Raw genomic sequence first — 21,360 nt, 5'->3', positions numbered from 1 at the left:
GCAGCCCTCAGGCCTCTAGGTAGATTCTGCTTGAACAGAAGCCAGGGGACTTAGGCCTCATGAATTCTCTGACTTGTCTGCAGTGGGACTAGGCAGGCCCTTGTCATGCAAAGTTTTGAAAGCAGCTCCTAGAGACCACTCCCCAACCACCAAATGACATGTGTGAGACAGTTCAGCCCAACTTCCTGCTTCCAAAGTTTCCTTTCCTCTCATTCTTAGCACTCTTCACTGCCTTCATGGATTTGGGAGGTTTTCCTCTTTTTCATATTCTGTTTTCACGATCTTTGATTCTTTCACTGGCTTACACAGGAGACGCTATCACTCATTTAATCTGCAAGCTTAGAGAAACTCTCCTTTCTTTCTTAGTTTTTCGATTTTTAATTCTTTTTATTTTATGTCTATGAGTGTTTTCCCTACATGTCTATCTGTGTACTATATGTGTGCCTTCTGACTGAAGAGGGCAGAGGAGAACACATAACTTCTTAAAACTGGTATACACTATTGTAACCCAAAGAGTAGCTTCTTTGACCTGTTAGAGCACTCCCCAAGAACAGCAAGTAGTCTTAACCTCTCAGTCACTTCTCAAGCCCCAGATGCACTTCCAAAAAAGTTTATTTATTTTTATGGCAGGTGTTTGAGTGCTTTCCTTATTGTATATGTGTGTATGCCACATGTGTGCCTGGGGCCTAAATATGCTAGAAGAGGAGCTCCTGGCTGGATCTACAGATGGTTCTGAGCCACCATGTAGGTTCTGGGATTGTTGCAAGGTTTTCTACAACAGGAGGCAGAATGCCTAGTGACTAGCTCTCTGTCTATCTCCATAAGAAACACTTTAACACTAGGCGAGCATGCAAACAAAATTATTACACTTTTCAAGAATGAGTATGAAATCAAATCATTACAAAATAAAAGGATATGAAACTCTTATTCACAATCCTAGAGAGAACATTAGTGTCTTTCCTTGCCCAATGCTTCCATGAATAGAAACATCATAAGCACAATGTACTGATTAGCCACAGGACACAGACAAGTAACACTAAAAACACAATGCTCTTTAAGAAACCAAGTACTGAGACTTCATGAGTCATTCCATGATGTTTCTGAGCTGTCAGGGGCTCATTCACACAAGCTTCATGTGTCAGGAAAGAATTCAGAACTTAATGACCTCTAATTTCCTGAATTTGCTAAGGAACTACTGAGAATAGTGGCCTAACTGTGCACAACATTCTGCCCCTCCTGTTTAGAGACAGATGGAAAAACTATCAATGTTTGCTGGCCTTCTACTTTGCTATTGAGGAGATCAATAAGGATGTCCACCTGCTTCCCAATGTGACCTTGGGTTTCCACCTCTACAATGCCTTTAACTCCCACCGGAGAACCTTGGAGGGCCCTCTGATGTGGCTGTCTGGAAGGAGTGAGTTTATCCCTAACTACAAATGCAAAACTCAACACAAAGCTCTTGGAATCATTGCGGGAACCAGGCCTGAATTTTCGGCTGCAATTGGAACCCTTTTAGAGCTCTACAAAATTCCACAAGTAAGTTGGCAAAGTTTTGGTGTCCATAATCACATAAAAAATTTGACCAAAAGAAAATGGAGAAGTTGTCTGTGTTTCCTGCTGGTGATTTCAAATGTAAGTGAAAGAATTACGTGGATCCTGTTATGATCAACAGTGGAGTATGGTGAAAAACATGAGCAGTAAATACTGTGTATTTCTAAGAAGATCACTTAGTAATATTCATGATTCTATCTCCCTTCATTGGCAAGATGTACTATGGCAGCTCATAGCTGAGTGCTGTTCATAAGTCAAACATACAACCCAGATAACTAACTGCCCAAGCTGGGGTATAAACATATAACTATTAGTTAATCTTGTGTTCAATGACAGACAGATAGAGGAATAGTAAGTTCAGGAAATGTAAACAAATCTGGGACAATCCTTGGGCCATCACAAATGAAGATGTTCCAAGGAGTTTATTTTCTCATTCTGGAAAGTAGATTTCAGAGTACCACTCACGAGAACATCCACTTAGATACATCCCGACAATTGGTTCTTGCCAGGCACTACTGAAGAAAAGCAACCATCAGTAGACATCACTGCAAATAGAGAAAATATTCGGTGAGTGACTTACTTTATGGATAATCAAGATTAGAAAGTCAGACAGTGTAAAACTGATTATTATCACTCAGTGAAACAGTTCATACATTTAATGTACCCTAAAGTAAGAAAAAATTATATACACAGGAATTTCTATCTATCTCAGAGATTTGCATTTTAAATTAGTTTCTTGGTAATGACTTTGTCAAACCTATCATTTGGGGAGTATGATACAACAATGCTTGGTGAAATTCCCCCAGATATTCATGATTTGCTCTTTTCTAACACAGGAGCAAAATCAGTGAAAAAATGTGTTATTTACATCCCTGAAGGCAGAGGTTCTAGGGAAGGTGATGTCCTGTGGACAGAGTAAAGCACTTGGCAATGCTTCTGCAGTCTATCTCTACAACACATACTCTGTTCCATTGTTATTGGAACAAGAGAAATCCATGGTTCCTTTAAAATCTAACATGAATAGAACATTGTTCACTCACTTGCTTCAGAGTTCTTAGTAACTTTGGAGCCTATAGTACTTGACAAAGACCATATTCCATCACACAATGAGAGAGAGAAGCTAATATCACAGAAGACAGTCTCCTTACCAACATCCAGTTTCCTGATCCCCTTATGTGAACAATGAACTCACTTTCTCTCTAAGGGTGAGGACTCCAAATACCTAGAAACTCAGAATCCCCTTGTTTTCTCTTTGCTTCTGCAGGTCACATATGGAACTTTTGATTCTATGCTAAGTGATAGAGATACATTCCCATCCCTTTACCAGATGTCTCCTAAAGACACAGCTCTAACCCAAGGGGTGACCTCTTTACTGGTGCACTTTGGCTGGAAGTGGGTAGGGATCATCGTGTCTGATGATCTGAAAGGAAAGGAGTTCCTCTCTGACCTAAAAGCAGAGATGGTATCAGAAGATATCTGTGTGGCTTTTACAGAAAAACTCCAGGCGAATTGGAAGTTTCAGTTAACATATGATGTTGGGTTGGTGAATTTGATCCAACATACACAAGCAAATGTGCATGTATTCTATGGTGATGTAGATGACTTTGTATTTTTCTGCATGGAAAATAAAATCATGAAAGCCAAAAGAAAGGTGTGGATCATGGCAAAGTCCCACTTAGTTTACTTAGAGTCTGTATTCTATGAAAAAAATTATTTGAAGGACTTTTTTGAAGGAAGCTTCTCATTTTCCAAGAAGAGAGATATCCCTGGCTTCAAGCCCTTTCTAGAGGCACTTACACCCTCCCAGTACCCAGGAGAGCTTTACTTTAATAAATTCTGGATTGACAATTTTTATTGCTCACCTCCTCCTCTGCTATGTGGAAATCATAAACCCTGCCCACAGAATACATCCCTAAAGACAAAACAAGAAATAAATGTGATGATCACTTCTGAGCCTAGCTTTTCCATATGGAATGCAGTGTATGCAGTGGCCCACACCCTCCATAAAATGCTTTTGAGGACAACAGGAATAGGATCTCATGAAGACACAAACCACGACAGGCTTCTACCCTGGCAGGTAAGCATATCTCAAAAGCAAGGGTAGCACTGGGAACTTATTAGTAGTTGAGTCACTGAAGTCAAAAGTACAACACATTTTTATCTTATAATAAAAATAAAAGGCAAAATGGAAAGAGTTCTTTCACAGTGGGTGTGTATGTGTCTGTAATTATGGTGCATGGTTTGGGCTACTGTAGCTTTGACTTCAAGACATGAAATTTGTGCATATTTCAACAAATGTTTTATTTTTATGAGATGAAATTCTGTTAAAATATCCAAAATCAATTATTGTCAAAATTAGCAAGTTCAATAATAAAAATTGACACAATTTCATGGAATATGTCTGATGCCATCAGATAGAGACAGAGCCACCATATCTAACAGCAGCTTTTTCACATAAAATATAATATATATTTAACCACCCAAGACCATAGGGAGAAACTTTGATGGAAAATAAAAATAGGCTGCCATAACATCAATTGTAACAGAGAAAGAAATTGCTTTTTACAGACTATTTACTCTTAAATAAGATAAAATTAAAGAGAAACCAAAGACTATGCCTCCATTATTAAATATTATAATACAGATGGTGCTCATGAGCCTAGGCCATGTTTCGTTCTTATAGTGACAAGTGGGTATATTTGGGCTTAAACCATCCTGATATAAATTTAGGACTCAATTATACCTATGAGCCTTGATGTTCCCCTTCAAATAGGTGATCATCAAGAAGTTTTGTGAACAAACTTTTCATTTTTATTTCATTTTCATTCAGTCTAAGGTAGATATATAGAAAATGAACTCTGAATGTTTAGTGTACTATGTAGCTTTTAGTATTATGGATAATAATAATATTTGACATACACATTGACACAGTGTGAACATGGCTTCCAGAGCTGTGATATTAGGTAAGTTAGTGTGTCTCTTGTACAGAAAACTGAATATCTAAAAAAAAACGGTTCTTTATGAAATGAGTTGTTAAATAGTTAACACAATAGTGAATCTCAGAATGTGAAAAATTAACCCATTGTATTAATTTAAATATGTAATGAAATCAAGCTGGAGTGATGGCTCAGCAGTTAGGGGCACTTGATGCTCAGTCAGAGGACCTGTGTTTGGTTGTTAGCATGGCAGCTCACAGTTTTCTGTAACTCCAGGTCTTAGGAATGTGACACTCTCTTCTGCTCTCTGCAGATATCAGGAATACAGTTTGTGAATATACATACATACACATAGGCAATACACAGAATTAAAAATAATACAAATCTAAGGACCAGAGAGTGCTGTGAAGTCAGATGTAACTGCTGCTCTGGACAAGATGCAGGTTCAGTTTCTAGTATCTGCATAGCAGCTTACAAATGTCTCCAAGTCCACTTCCACTCAATCCAGCACCCTGTTCTGGTCTTAACGGGCACCAGGAACATGTTTAGTGCACATACATATGTCCAGGAAGGAAATTCATACACAAAATAAATTAATATAAAAATATAAGAAATCTTTTAAAAAATCTAGCTTAATCACAGAACATTTAGATTTTAATTTTGACTTCAATATTGTTCTTATCAAAGTTGAAAGACAAAAGTTGTGACCCAAACTGAATTAAGGATTGGAGGCAGGCAGTGGGTCTATTTCCAATTTCCTGAAGTACAAATGGCATACAAAATTTCTGCATATTAATATATATTTTCAAGAATTTGGAATTTTGAATAAACCCCTGCTAATATTATCAAGTCCAGACACTATATCTACATGTATACCTACCTACCTACCTAAACATACACACATAGGTTCATGGTGTGCCATAAAGAAGGTAAATATCTTAACACTTATAAACCAATAGACATAGTGTTGCTTCCATTTTTCTCCAGATTTACTCTGAAAACATCTATATTTTCTAATTAGAGACATTTGTCTCTTGCTGGGGAGAGACACAGGGCCTTGTTCCCACTAAAACATGGTCCACCCTGCACTATGTTCCACCTCTTTTGACAACATTTTTCTTTGTGTTCAGCTACTTCTACATTAATTTCATGGGGAGAAAAGTTCATCTCAGTGGAACAAGTGGGGTAGACAATTGCTCACATGAAGCCTCTTCAAAAAGATAGCCAGAGTCAGGAGAGAGAAAAAGGATTGCTCCTAGGGACCACAAGTGAGAGATTTGTATGCACTACTCATACCCAATTGATGTCTCTCTCCAGCTTCATCCTTTTCTGAGAAAAATTCAATTTACAAATACTGCTGGAGACCAAATATGCTTTGATGAGAACAAGAATCTTGTGGAAAAGTATGATATACAAAATTTTATGGGACATACAAATCATTATTCATTTCTAGTTAAAGTAGGAGAGTTTGTCTCCAGGAGTCCACGAGATCAAGGCTTGTTTATCAATGAAGTTATGATCAAATGGCCAAGCAACTTCAATCAGGTCTGGCTGAATTTCAATATTTAATATGTAGACAAATATCTGCAAAGATTTATGAGAACTGATTGTGATGTCTCTTTGAAATTTTAAATTATTTTTATATTCTAATTTCTTAGTTCTTGTTGTGAGCTTGTGTGTGAATTCTCATGCATGTCACTGCCTGTGCTCGTTGAGGCCACAGTCAGCACTGGTTACCTTCCTCAGTTTTTCTTCATTTTATTTTAAACATAGTCTCTTTCTGAACCCCTTGCTTTCTGATTTAGCTGTACTCAACTGGACAGTGATACTCTGTCTCCATGAATGCAATATTGGGAATACAGGAACACAGTTCTACACCTCACTTTTCTATATTTCCCTTTTGCATGATCAAATTCAGGACCTCATGCTTATATTGCAAGTACATTAAGTACTGAGCCATCTCCTTAGTTCTGTTTGATATCTTCAATTTAGAAATAAATCAATCTTTTGATTTTGACTTTGATATATGTATAGATATGCATATACATGTTCAGGTACATATACATATACACATAAGCACACATATATTGATGGATAATGCTGGTAGATAGAATTAGTTTAAATTGAAATTCAATTTGGGTGTGTTCATTCATGCTGCAGTGAATGAATAAATCAGCGATCATGACTGTATATATGAGTGTGTGTTTATGTGAGTATTCACATACATGCACACAATCATGTGTTTAAATATATACATATTTTCCATATATATATATATATATATATATATATATATATGCATGCTGATGATTAATTTTCCCTCTGTTTAAGATAACTCATACTCAAACATGCCCACAGGTTTTACAAAGAGGAAATAAATTACCAATGTTTATGCAATTTCTCATTATAACTGATGTTTGTGAGCTGCCTGGTTTGTGTCCTGGGAGCTGAACTCAGGTTTCTCTGTGAGAGCAGCCTGTACTCTGAATCACTGAGCTGGTTCTCCAGCCCCATGTGCCTATTAATATGTAGATATTTATGAGACAGGCACTGACTTCCAATCATGGCAAGAAGCATGTCTAAGGGAAGGACAGAAATATATCCTTGCATATACAGTTTTCAAAACTATTAATATTAAAATAGGAATATAGTTTTTTAATATAAATATATTTTTAATTTCCTTTTTCCTCTTTTTTATTGAGAAATTTTCTATTCAGTTTATTACCAACCACAGATCCCCCTCTCCTCCCTCCTCTCGCCCCACAGCCTACCCTCCCAACCCACCCCCCATTCCTGCCTCCTCCAAGGCAAGCCCTCGAATGGGGAGTCAGAAGAGCCTGGCACATTCAGTAGAGGCAGGTCCAAAGCCCTCCCCCTGCACCAAGGTTGTGTAAGGTGTCCCAACATAATCACTGGGCTCCAAAAGGCCTGATCATGCACCAGGGATGGACCCTGATCCCACTGCTAGGGTTCCCCTTAAACAGTTCAATTTATTCAACTATCTCTCCTATGCAGAAGGCATAGTGTGATCCAGGGGGACTCCACAGCTATTAGTCCACAGTTCATGAGTTCCCACTAGTTTGGTTTGGTTATCTCTGTAGGTTTCCCCATTGTGATCTTGATGCTTCTTGCTCATAGAATCCCTCTTTTCTCTCATCAACTGGACTCCTAGAGCTTGGCCTTGTGCTTGGCTGTGAATCTCTGCACCTGTGTCCATCAGTTACCAGATGAAGCCCCCCCGCTCAGTTTGTTCATGGAGATCTCATCTATTTCTCCTTCACAGGGCGATCATTCATTCCTCTTTGGGTCCTCCTTATTAGCTAGCTTCTTTGGAGCTGTGGGTTGTAGTCTGGTTATCCTTTGCTTTACATCTAGTGTCCACTTATGAGCAAGTACATACCAGGTTTACCCTTCTAAGTCTGGATTACCTCACTCAGGGTGTTATTTTCTAGTTATATCCATTTGCCTGCAAATTTCATGTTGTCATTGATTTTTACTGCTGAGTAGTACTCTATTGTGTATATGAGCCACCTTATTTATCCATTCTTCAGCTGAGGGGCATCGAGGTTGTTTCCAGGTTCTGACTATTATGAATAATGCTGCTATGAACACAGTTGAGCATGTGTCCTTGTGGTATGACTGAAATTCCTTGGGTACATGCCCAAGAGTGGTATAGCTGGGTCTTGAGATTGATTGTTTCCCAATTTTCTGAGAAACCGCCATACTGATTTCCACAGTAGTTGTATAAGTTTGCATTCCCACCAATAGTGGAGGAGTGTTCCCTTGCTCCATATCCTCTCCAACATAAGCTATTATCAGTGTTTTTGATCATATCCACTCTGACAGGTGTAAGATGGTATCTCAGAGTTGTTTTTATTTGCATTTTCTTGATGACTAAGGCTGTTGAGCATTTTCTTAAATGTCTTTTAGCCACTTGAGATACTTCTGTTGAGAATTCGTTTAGCTCTGTAGTCCATTTTTTTAATTGGATTGTTTGGTATTTTGATGTCTAGTTTCTTGAATTTTTTATATATTTTGGAAATTTAGACCTCTGTCAGATGTGGGTCTGTAGGCTGTTGTTTTGTCTTAATGACCTTGTCCTTTGCCCTACAAAAGCATTTCAGTTTCAGGCGGTCCTATTTATTAATTGTTGCTCTCAGTGTCTGTGCTACTGGTATTATATTTAGGAAGTGGTCTCCCATGTCAATGCCTTCAAGACTACTTGTTGTGGGATAATGCCCTTGTACACTGGTTTAATAAAATGCTGATTGGCCAGTAGCCAGGCAGAAAGTATAAGCAGAGTGAGTAGATGAGGAGAATTCTGGGAAGAGGAAAGGATGAGTCAGGAGGTGCTAGCCAGACACAGAGGAAACAAGATGACCAGGCAGAACTGAGAAAAGTTACAAGCCACATGTTTAAACATAAATAAGAATTATGGGTTAATTTAAGTATAAGAGCTAGTCAGTAATAAGCCTGAGCTTTTATAAGCAGTTATAATTAATATAAGCCTCTGTGTATTTACTTGGGGGACACAAGTGGGAGAGATTTGTCCCTATAGCCAGCTAGCCAGGACACAGGGAAACTTTCAACTACAACTACTTCCTACTTTTTCTTCTATCAAGTTCAATGTAACTCGATTTGTGTTGAGGGCATTGATCCATTTGGAATTGAGTTTTATGCATGGTGACAGATATGGATCTATTTGCAGTTTTCTGCATGTTGACATCCAGTTATGCCAGCACAATTTGTTGAAGATGCTTTCTTTTTTCCATTGTACCGTTTTGACTTGTTTTTCAAAAATCAGGTGTTCATAGGAGTGTGTGTTAATGTCAGGGTCTTCAATTTGATTCCATTGGTCTACATGTCAGTTTTTATGCCAGTACCAAGCTGATTTTTTCTTTCTTTTCTTTTTTTTTTTAACTATAGCTCTATAGTAAAGCTTGAGGTCAGGGATGGTGATGCCTCCAGGGGTTGCTTTATTGTACAGGATTCTTTTTGCTATCCTGGGTTTTTTGTTTTTCCATATGAAGTTGAATATTGTTCTTTCAAGTCTGTGAAGAATTGTGTTGAGATTTTGATGGGTATTCCATTGAATGTGTAGATTGCTTTTGGTAAGATTGTCATTTTTACTATGTTAATCCTATCTATCCATGAACATGGGAGATCTTTCCATTTTCTGATGTCTTCTTCAATTTCTTTTTTCAGAAATTTAAAGTTCTTATCATATAGGTCTTTCACTTGCTCAGTTAGAGTTACCTCAAAGTATTTTATATTATCTGTGGCTATTGTAAAGGGTGATGTTATCTGATTTCTTTCTCAGCCCACTTATCATTTGTATATAGTAGGGCTCCTGATTTTTTTGAGTTAATCTTATATCTTGCCACATTACTGAAGGGGTTTATCAGATGTAGGAGTTCCCTGGTAGAATCTTTGGGGTCACTTATGTATACTACCATATCATCTGCAAGTAGCAAAAGTTTGACTTCTTCTTTCAAATTTATATTCCCTTGATCTCCTTTTGTTGTCCCATTACTATAGCTAGAAATTTGAGTACTATCTTGAATAAATATGAAGAGAGTGGACAGCTTTGTCTTATTCCTGATTTTAGTGGAATTGCTTTGTGTTTCTCTCCATTAATTTGTTGTTGGCTGTTAACATGCTGTAAATTGCCTTTATTATGTTTAGGTATGTTCCTTGTATTTCTGATCTCTCCAGGACCTTTTTCATGAATAGGTGTTGGATTTTGTAGAAGGATTTTTTAGCCTCTAATGGGATGATCATGTTTTTTTTTCTTTCAGTTTGTTTATATGATGAATTACATTGACAGATTTTTATATGTTGAACAATCCTTGCATCCATTGAATAAAGCCTACTTGGTCATGGGGGATAACTTTTTTGATGTGTTCTTGGATTCAGTTTGCCAACATTTTACTGAATATTTTTTCATCCATGATCATGAGGGAGATTGGTCTGTAATTCTCTTTCTTTGTTGCCTCTTTGTGTGGTTTCGGTATCAGGCTACCTGTAGCCTCATAAAAGGAGTTTAGTAATGTTCCTTCTGTTTCTATTGTGTGGAACAATTTGAAGAGTATTGGTATTAGCTCTTCTTTGAAAATCTGGTAGAATTATCTGCTGAAACCATTGGGTCCTGTGGGTTTTTTTTTTGGTTGAGAGACTTTTTTTTAGACAGGATTTCTCTGTGTAGCTTTGGAGCCTATCCTGGAACTTGCTCTCTAGTGAAGGCTGGCCTATAACTCACAGATATCTGCCTGCCTCTGCCTTCCAAGTGCTGGAATTAAAGGCATGTTCCACCACACCTGGGCAGATTGGAAGACTTTAAATGACTGTTTCTATATCCTTAGGGGTTATAGATGTATTTAAATTGTTTGTCTAATCGTGATTTAACTTTGGTATGTGGTACCTATCCAGAAAATTATCCATTTCTTTTAGATTTTCCAATTTTGTGGAGTACAGAATCATGATGATTCTCTGGATTTCCTCATTATCTGTTGCTATGTCTCCCTTTTCCTTTTTGATTTTGTAAATTTGGATGCTATGTCTCTCCCTTTTGGTTAGTCTGGATAAGAGCTAATCTATCTTGTTGATTTTCTCAAAGAACCAACTCTTTGTTTTCATTGATTTCTTGTATTGTTTTCTTTGTTTCTATTTTATTGATTTCAGCCCTCAATTTGATTATTTCCTGGCATCTATTCCTCCTTGGTGAGTTTGCTTCTTTTTGCTCTAGAGCTTTCAGGTGTGCTGTTAAGTGACTAGTATAAACTTTCTCCATTTTCTTTATATGGGCATTTAGTGCAATGAATTTTGCTCTTAGCACTGCTTTCAGAGTGTCCCACAGGTTTCGGTATGTTGTACATTCATTTTCATTGATTAAAGTTAGATTCTGATAGTCTGATAAAATACAGGAGGTTATTCCAATTGTTTTGAATCTGTTAAGATTTGCTTTGTAACCAAGCATGTTGCCAGTTTTAGAGAAGGTTCCATGGGGTGCTGAGAAATAGGTATATTCTTTGTTGTTAGAGTGGAATGTTCTATAGACATCTATTAAGTCCATTTGAGTTATAATATCTCCTAGTTCCCTTATTTTTCTGTTATGTTTCTGTCTGGCAGACCTGTCCATTGGTGAGAGTGGGGTGTTGCCATCTCCCAATACTAGCATGTGGGGTTTGATTTGTGATTTAAACTTTAGTAATGTTTCTTTTACATATGTGGATGCTCTTGTATTTGGGGCCATAAATATTCAGAATTGAGATTTCATCTTGGGAGATTTTTCCTGTCATTAATATGTAATGTCCTTCCTGATCTCTTTTGATTAATTTTAGTTTGAAGTTTATTTTATTAGATACTAGGTTAGCTACACCAGCTTGCTTCTTAAATCCATTTGATTGGAAAGTCTTTTTCCAGCCTTTTATTCTGAGGTAGTGTCTGTTTTTGAAGTTGAGGTGTGTTTCTTATATGCAGCAGAAGGATGGTTTCTGATTTTGTATCCATTCTGTTAGCCTGTGTGTCTTTATAGGTAAATTACTCCCATTGATATTGATGGATATTAATGACCAGTGATTGTTAATTATTGTTATCTTTTGGTGGAAGTGTGTGTGTTTTTCTCTTCTTTGGTATTTACTGCTGCGGGGTTATCTATTGCCTGTGTTTTTGTGGATTTATCTGACTTCCTTTTTTTAAAATTAGTTTTTCTTTTTTTAATTTATTTATTTTTCTATTATCAGCTTGATACAGTATACATTCTTATCTTAATAGTGAAATGTTTCATTGAGACCTGCTCAGTAATTGAGTAAAACCATAACTTATTATAAGCCACAGTCATTCTAGAGTCCTCCCTGCTATATAGCCTCCATGGTTCTGTGGGTTGCAGTCTGATTGTTCTTTGCTTTATATCTATAATCCACTTATGAATGAGTACATACCATGTTTGTCCTTCAGGGTTTGGGTTACCTCACTCAAGATAATTATTTCTAGTTCCATCCATTTGCCTGCAAATTTCATGCTGTCATTGTTTTTCTCTGCTGAGTAGTACTCCATTGTGTATATGTACTACATTTTCTTAATCCTTTCTTCAGTTAACAGGCATCTAGGTTTTTTCTAGATTCTGGCTATTACAAATAGTGCTGCTATGAACATAGTTGAGCATGTATGCTTGTGGTATGATTGAGCATTCCTTGGGCATACACCCAACAGTGATATGGCTGGGACTTGAGGTAGTTACAGTCCCAATTTTCTGAGAAACTGCCATACTGATTTCCACAGTGGTTGTACATTTTGCATTCCCACCAATAGTAGAAGAGTGTTCCCTTTGCTCTACATCCTCTCCAACATTGACTGTCATTAGTGTTTTTATCATAGCCATTTTGACAGGTGTAAGGTGGTGTCTCAGAGTCATTTTGATTTGCATTTCTCTGATGAATAAGGATGTTGAGCATTTCTTTAAATGTCTTTCAGCCATTTGAGGTTCTTCTTTTGTGAATTCTCTGTTTAGCTCTTTAGCACACTTTTAATTGGATTGTTCAGCATTTTGATATCTAGTTTTTTGAGTTCTTTATATACTGTGGAGATCAGTCCTCTGTCAATTGTGGGGTTGGCTTCAGTGTAGAATTCTACCAGATTTTCAAAGAAGAACTGATTCCAATACTCTTCAAATTGTTCCACACAATAGAAACTGACTTCCTTAGGTTGGAATTTTCCTACTAGTGCTTTCTCTAGAGCTGGATGTGTGGATAGGTAATGTTTAAATCTGGTTTTGTATTGAAATGCCTTGTTCACTCCATCTATGCTGACTGAAAGTTTGATGGGTATACTAGTCCAGGCTGGCATCTATGGTCTCTTTGTGTCTGAATTACATCTACCCAGTACCTTCTGGCTTTCAAAGTCTCCATTGAGAAGTCGAGTGTTATTCTGATGTGTCTGCCTTTATAAGTCACTTGGCCTTTCCTCTGCTACTCTTAATATTCTTTCTTCATTCTGTATGTTTAATGGTTTAATTATTATGTGTTGAGGGGACTTTTTTGGGGGTCTAGTCTATTTGGTGTTCTATAGGCTTCTTGTATCTTCATAGGTATTTCCTTCTTTATGAAGGGAAAATTTTCTTTTGTGATTATGTTGAATATATTTTCTGTGCCTTCGAGTTGGTATTCTTCTCCTTCTTCTATCCCTATTATTCTTAGGTTTGTTTTTTTCAAGGTATCCCAGATTTCCTGGACATTTTTTGTTATGACTTTGTTGGCTTTAATGTTTTCTTTGACTGAGGAATCTATTTCCTCTATCGTATATTCAGCACCAGAGATTCTCTCTTCCTTCTTTTTCATTCTGTTATTTATGCTTGCATCTTTGTTTCCTGTTCATTTACTCAGATTTTCTATTTCCAGCCTTCCCTCAGTTTGTATCTTCTTTATTGCCTCTATTTCAGTTTTCAAATCTTGAACTGTTTCCTTCACCTGTTTAATTACTTTTTTTGTGTTTTCTTTAAGGGATTTATTGATTTCTTCCAGTTTTTTGTTTATCTTTCCTCAATTTATTTAAGGGAATTTTTCATTTCCTCTTTAAAGACCTCTATCATCTTCATAAAATCATTTTTAAGGTCAATTTATTCTGCTTCTTTTGCATTGGGATGTTCAGGTCTTACTGATGTAGAACTACTAGGTTCTGGTGTTGACATATTGGTCTTTATATTGTTGACTGTATTTTTGTACTGGTGTGTACTCATCTCTTTCTCTACTTGGTGAAAGTGGTGTCTGTGTCTGAGGGAGCCTCTCAGTTAGATTCATACTCTTGGTCCAATGGGAACTCTTGGTCTAATAGGAGCTCTTGGTCTTGTTGGTGCTGATGGATTCTGTGTCTCAGGGAGCAGCTGTGGTTTCAAAGGGTGAGTGGGTTTAGGAGGTGGGGTGGGGCTTTTACTTACAGGATCCAGTAGGGGATGGTGGTATTCTGACCTGCCTGCAAGAGACCTGCCTGCTAGCCTCAAACTGGGACTGCAATGGGTGGTGAGGGTGCACAGGGTTGTGCCCTTGGGCCCACGTCCTGGAGGCTGGGATGATCAGCTATGAGAGTAGACTCACCTCTTAGTCTAATCTGCACTGGTAGACTCTTAGAAGTATAGTTATTAAGTGATTAACCAAGAAGGCAATTGGTGAAAATTCTAAGTGATGATGTCACTAATGTTTGGAAGAAAAAAACATAGCACTATTCTGAATATGTGGAGTCAAGGATAAAAGTCACAGTAATGGATCATAATTCAGCATCTGTGGACTATCCACACATGATGGTGTCAGGAGAAGCTGTGGCCATCCACCAATGGTCATACCTTCTTTCATGGGAAATGTGAATCAGACTGAATGGTTGTGACTACAAGCTGGGAAGGTAAAGGTAGAAATGGATAGAGAAATGTGTCTGGGTTTATGTCTGACAACTCAGCTGTTCCATAATTCATACAAGGAAGGATTTCTGGCTTTCTGCCTCACAGGAGAGAGTATATAGATGTCCTACACATTTCACAAAAGCCAGGAGAAGTTAGTCACATTTGGGAAACCATAATGAAATTTTGAACTTTCAGCATCGGGAAGTGTGACAACTTCAACTCTACATTCTACACTACTGTATGGAGAAATCACAGTGCCTCATACGTATGTACAGTTTTCAGATTCTGCTTGCAGTTTAGGTAGTTTAGCTTAAAAATATTTTAAGGCTGTGACTGATGCACAAAATATGATGATTTTTTTCTGTGTTGCCCTCAGACTCCTCAATCTGTATGTACACAGAGCTGCGGTCCAGGTTTCTGGAAAATTCTAGAAGATGAAAGACCAATCTGCTGTTTTTCTTGTATGCTTTGTCCAGAGAATTACATTTCCAACCAGACAGGTAGAGAATTAATATTTTCCTCAATCTGCTTGTGAATGTAGAAGGAGAAAACTAAGACATGACCGTGGTGTTGTGATGCAGCAGCGTTCTCCATATCTTTTCCACTCATCCCCATATTCATTAGTAATCACTGCTGATGCCACACAATGTGTGAATATTTGAGTAGCAGTCTTCATGTTATTGTGTCATCTGCATCCCTACTTCCCCAAACTGCCTTTCATTACTTGGTAGTTTCATCTCAGCTCTTGCAGTGATCCATGCTATGTACTGCCAGGCAACATGAGGTATGCAAGTGTTCAGGATGCATGTGCATTCCTTGAATAAATTAATCCAATGATTATTTCCTGAAAATAAGTCCTGGAAAAGTGCATGTGGGGCTGTTTCCTAAATGTACCATATAAAGAATTAAGTTTACAACATTTAGAATTGTCATTTGGAATATTAAACATAGTATGAAAGACAAGTCATTATACCGGAAGGTACAGCTGTTGACCTTTGTCTAGGATGATGGTCAGCCCTGAGATCATATATACAGCTAATATTATACAGATATAACAGGTGGTATTTAGGAATACATGCATTCATGCACACACACAAATCAACAATTAATGAAAAAGAGGAATAAATTTAACAGAAAATATGACTATATGAGTCCAGGAGAGGGAATAGAGGGAAAATGAGAAGAGAGGTAATGAGGTAACTATATTACAATTTAAATAAGGAAAGATAACATAAACAAAAATTGGTGAAAGTAGAATATGAAATTCTAATAATGATGACAATCTACTATTTAACTACTGGCTTCAATAAAAACAACACTAAGCAACTGTATAACAAATGGAATACATTATCACAACAAAATGAAAGTCAGGGAGATTAATTAAATAGAATTTATTTTTCTGAAAGCTAATGTTACCATAGGTGAAATTATTGGCAGAGTGCTCTGTGATTGTCATCATCATAAGGGAAGGATAACTGGAAATATCTAATTCCTTAGTGGATGTCTTCAGGTAAAGAAAAGATTATTAAAAGTAACTTTTCTGATTATTTTGATATGTGTGTGTGTGCATGTGTGGATGCATGTATGTGCCCTAGCTGACATATGGAGAACACAGGACACCTTTGTGGAGCTGGGGCATCTTCTTTGACTTTGACATGAATTCAAACTCAGGTTATCAGTTTTGCATGGTAAGCCCTTTTCTCTACAGAATTATATATTACACTAATACCTACCCTGATTCTTAGAGCAATTGCTATATCAAGCATTTGTTTTTTGTTTCCTTTTCCTTTGATTTTGAAATTATAATGAAATTGTGTTATTTCTCTTTCATTTTCCTTGATGTGAAATGTGTCATATACACCTTATTACTCTCTTTCACATTACAGCCTTTTTTTCATAGATTGGATTACAATGATACATGTATACATATGAATTACTAATATAACTGGATTGTTCTATATGACACTACTTGAATATATGTTTTTAGGGCTGACCATTTTGTTTTGAGTGACAAACTGTGCTCTTCCCTGGGGAAGACCATTTCTCCCCCTCTCAACATTTTGTAGTTGCATCCTGTTCTTTGGGTAGGGTTGGGGCATTGTGATCATTCTCCTGAATACTTTGTCATGTCTGCCCCTGTTGTCTCTGGTCAGTTCCACATATCTAGGTGGTCATGTTGGTAGGACTTATGTATGGGTTTAGCTTATGATGTTACTAGGAGACACAATCTCACAGACAAACCCCTGAACTTTCGTTTATTATTATCTTTCCACACCCTAATCTGAAATGTTCTGTGAGCCTTAGGTTTGGGAATGGTATTGGAGATTTATCCACTGGAGGTGCCCTCCACAACTCTGCATTTGATTGGTCGGTCCATAATGGTCTCATCTGTTGTAAAGAGAAGTTTTCTTGCTGGGGAGTAAAGACTACAATTATCTGTGGGAATCAGGGCAAACATTTACAGATTGTTGTTACAGATCATGCTGGTTTTGTAAATTAGTAATAATCATGACTTCACTATCACTGCGTACTTAGGTTTCAGGCATAGGAATGGTTTCTTTATTGTTGAGTGAGTCCTATTTAAAGAGCTGTTGATTACTGTCAAGGTATGCATGCCACCACCACACCCTTAAGGTTTTGTACTATGCTGGTCATTGATATGGCTCTTAGTGGACATAGCAGGCTAGGACTGTTGGTTGTCTCCATCATTTGGAAGCTTGCATGATGTCTTCTGGTACTGTGAAACCAGTCCTTAGGGAAAGGGCATTTATATAAGTTCCACCTCATGGGTCTCTGGACTCTGTTTCTGAAGTACATGGTGTCGTCATCAGTAGGGACTCACTTTTCAACTCTGCAGGATGAACAAGGCAGCAGTGATAGGCGGTATGCTTTGGGAACCCTTCAAGAACCCTGGACAACAGCTCCAAAGGAAGTTTCTCATGTCTGGTGTTGGGTTTGTGTTTATAGCCTTGTTCTTGGAGAGAGGAGCATCAGCCCTGAGGAGAAAGGTTTATTAAAGCTATATGTATCAGTATAAAGAGAATTAATGGTATTGTAGGGTTTTTCTAGTTATAGTAATATTATGAGACTCTGTGGTTTTCAGACATCCTTACTGATATTTTACCACCTCCCACCTTGTTCTGTATTTACTTCCCTTCCTCTTCCCTAAAGTTCCCTCATCCCTTTTTTCCTTTTTGATCACATTGCTCATTCTGGACATCCTTATTGTTATTTCAGTCTCTTTCCTCCCTCACCTGTATTTATCTCTCTCTTACCTCCACGATTAGAGTCTCCCTCTTTTGCATGTCCCCCTTCTGGTCATCTCTTCTCTGCTATTCCATTCTGTTATTCTCCAGCTCCTGCAGTGTTCCTGCTCAGTTTCCTGTCTTCTGCAGTTTCTCCAGGACATGTACTCACATCTGAAGATTTGGAGATAGGAGCCTCAGATGAGAAAGAACATGTGACATTTGTCTTGGTGGGTCAGGATTTTTTGACTCAATATAATCTTTTCTAGTTCCACCCATATATCCACAGTGTTTATGATTTCATTTTTCTTTATACTCAAATGGATTACATGAATTATGTGTATCACAGTTTTATTATCCACTAGTCAGTTCTAGAGTATTTAGAAGTTTTTCTATTTCCTAATTTCTTTAAACAAAGCCGCATTGCACATGCAGAGCAGATACCTGTGGAGTAGGATGTGGAGTCCTAGGGATGTAAGACAAGGAGTGGTTCTGCTGGGTCATATGGCAGAATTACTTTCCCCATGCTGATTTCCACAGTGGCTTCCCCAGTTACAATCCCACCATAAATGAATGAGGATTTCCTTTTCCTTTGTGTCACTCAAGCATTTGTCGGTTGTTCTGTGGATCTTTATATTCTTCCTGTGGTAACATGAAATCTAAAGTTGTTTTGATTTATGTTTCCATAATTGCTAAGGATGGCAGACTTTTTTAAATTACTAATTAGCCATTTTATTTCCAACTGAAAATCTCATTTCAGATTCCAGGATCATTTCTTATAGAATAGGTCATTTGTTTTTTAAGACTTTGTTTTTTTTCATTTCTTTGTATATTCTGGATATCAATCCACTGTCAGATATATACCCAGCAAAGATTGTCTCCCATTCTGCAGGCTTTATCCCCACTCAGTTGACTGTTTCTTTGGCTGTAAAGAGGCATTTTATTTCATGAAGTCCTACTTTTCAGTTGTTAGCATTAATTCTTAGTCAAATGGAGTCATATTCAGAAAGTCTTATCCTGAACCTGGATCATGGAGACGTTTTCCTATATTTTCTTCTAACAATTTCAGTGTTCCTGTTTTCAGGTTCAGGTCTTTGATCCTTTGGAGTCACAATTTGCAACGGTGCTAGATATGGGTGTAATTTCATTTTTCTACTTGTGGAACTCCAGTTTTTCAAAGAACATGTCTTCATGATGCTTTCAATTCTCAATCTTGTTTTTAGTGTTTTTATTAAATATTAAATGACTAATCTAACAGGTGCTCAAATTTGAGATTTGGATTTATGTATTGATCTACAGGTATATTTTTCTGCCAGTGCCATATTAATTTGTTGATGTTTTTGGCACAGCCATATCTCAATGTAATGGCAGAAGTCATAAATCCAGCACAGCTGCTTGACAAAGATCCAGCAGATCTGAGCCACATGATGACTGCCATGCCACCTTTGGTTTTCATCTCTACCTGTTACATACTTGGGTTACTTTTAATATTTGTACAATTTGGGGATGTTGGACTGATGGAAAATTCCATATGAATCAATTATGCCTACTCCAAGGAATGCTGCTTCTAAGCTTACCCAGGAAAGTCCTGAACATACTACCCCCCCCAACTTTGAGGGAGATAAACTTATCTAATTGAAGGTCTTCCTTATGCTTTGGAGGTTGTAACATAAAGAAGAAGCCAGAGGTCTCTTCATGAGGTTATGAGACATTCTTGACACATCTGTCCCTGTGCTTACACTGGTGCAAGATATTCAAGACAAAGTAAATTCAAAAAGGTCAACAAGGTCTGGTGGGCTAGAGGAGTTGGCCCCAGTTCAGATTATAAGTCTATTCCCACTGTACACTCAGACATTTATGTGGCATACAACTCTGTAGCAGGAGTCTTAAAAGTTCTTATTGATAAAATCAAACCTGAGGCCAGTTATTGGAGTGAATACTGGAATATCAGAGAAACAGAACAAGCCACAGCAACCTCACCTTGACAGTTCCTCTGCTGATCCTGTTTCCTCAGACTGGAAGCTTCTCAGTCCTCATCCAGAATGGGTCTCTGCTGAACTGCTGCTAGAAGCCTGAAAGCTTAACCAGCCAAATGCTTCTAGTTTCTGGTCTTCAAGCCTTATATATCATTCTGTTTTTGCCATCACTCCCTGGGATTTGCCTCGCTTCTTGGGATTAAAGATATGTGTCACCATGCCTGGCTGTTTCCAATGTGGCCTTAAACAGATGGATTTCTGCCTCTGGAATGCTAGGATTAAAGGTGTGTGCTACCACTGCCTATCCTAAGTACCTAGTGGCTTTTCTGTTCTCTGACCCCAGATAAGTTTATTAGGGTACACAGTATTTTGGAGAACACAATACCACCACACAAGTCTGCCCTACGTAGAGACATATTGATGAGCAAAGTGTGGAGTGGAAAGATGATAAAATTATGAGGTGTTAGGTCCTCCCTCTCTTAGAAGTTAGCTCATGTAGAGCCACTATAATGTCATATGACCAAGGAATAACAGAATGCCAGGATTAGACATATAGACAAATTCTATAAGGATATAAATGTGAACATTGATTATGTTATGCCAGAATTTGAATTATAACTGCAGCAGCTTTAGCCTGAGGATTTTTCCTGGGTACTCTGACCACTAAGAGTTATTAATACACTGCTTGGGACATGACAAAATGCCCAGGGTGATTGAAGATTTTGTTTTGGTCTAATGTCCTTGAAGCAACCAAAACAACCAGCCTGAGCACATGCTGTCATATTCCTCTAGATTCTCAAAAATTGGGTTATGGGGTTTATGAGTAAGAATGATAACTCTATGAATGATGTCAAAACTTGGGGGAAAATGATTGGAAATGATAACTCTGTTCTGTCATAGTTTATTAATGGTGACTAAAAGATGAGCAAAAGGAAGTGAAACATATGTCAAAAACAAAAATGATATGATCTATGTTTTGGAACATCATGAATGTATCTCTGCTAACTAAATTCTGAATAAATAAAGAAACACTCTGGCTGCTAGTCAGTCAGGTTGCAAGATTCTCCTGACCACCATGGCCTGGCTCACTTCATTCGCCTGCGAACTCCTTACATCCTCCTCAGGACCCATCCACCACCGGGGAATGGCTTCCGGAAAGTTTTGGTCGTTTTTTTTTTAACAATGCCTCTGTAATATATCATAAAATTCAGAATGGTAATCCTTCTGTCATAGTTATTTCTTATTCAGTATTATTTTGGTCTCCT

At 37.7% G+C, this 21,360-nt stretch overlaps 1 protein-coding gene across 1 annotated transcript in view; it reads left to right on the top strand.

Moving 5' to 3' along the window:
• The window catches only part of LOC143270412 (vomeronasal type-2 receptor 116-like), a 52,032-nt gene that overhangs the window by 11,432 nt on the left and 19,240 nt on the right, over positions 1–21,360 (top strand). The window contains exons 2-5 of the mRNA XM_076560338.1: positions 1,245–1,536; positions 2,816–3,628; positions 5,805–6,032; positions 15,251–15,374. Coding sequence (XP_076416453.1) covers positions 1,245–1,536; positions 2,816–3,628; positions 5,805–6,032; positions 15,251–15,374 — 1,457 coding nt within the window. The remainder of the gene's footprint in view (positions 1–1,244; positions 1,537–2,815; positions 3,629–5,804; positions 6,033–15,250; positions 15,375–21,360) is intronic.

This window comes from Peromyscus maniculatus, chromosome 23 (assembly GCF_049852395.1).
Source record: "Peromyscus maniculatus bairdii isolate BWxNUB_F1_BW_parent chromosome 23, HU_Pman_BW_mat_3.1, whole genome shotgun sequence".
Classification (NCBI taxonomy): Eukaryota; Metazoa; Chordata; class Mammalia; order Rodentia; family Cricetidae; genus Peromyscus; species Peromyscus maniculatus.
Note: the sequence above shows the minus strand (reverse complement) of the source record. Positions and strands in the feature narration are given on the sequence as shown.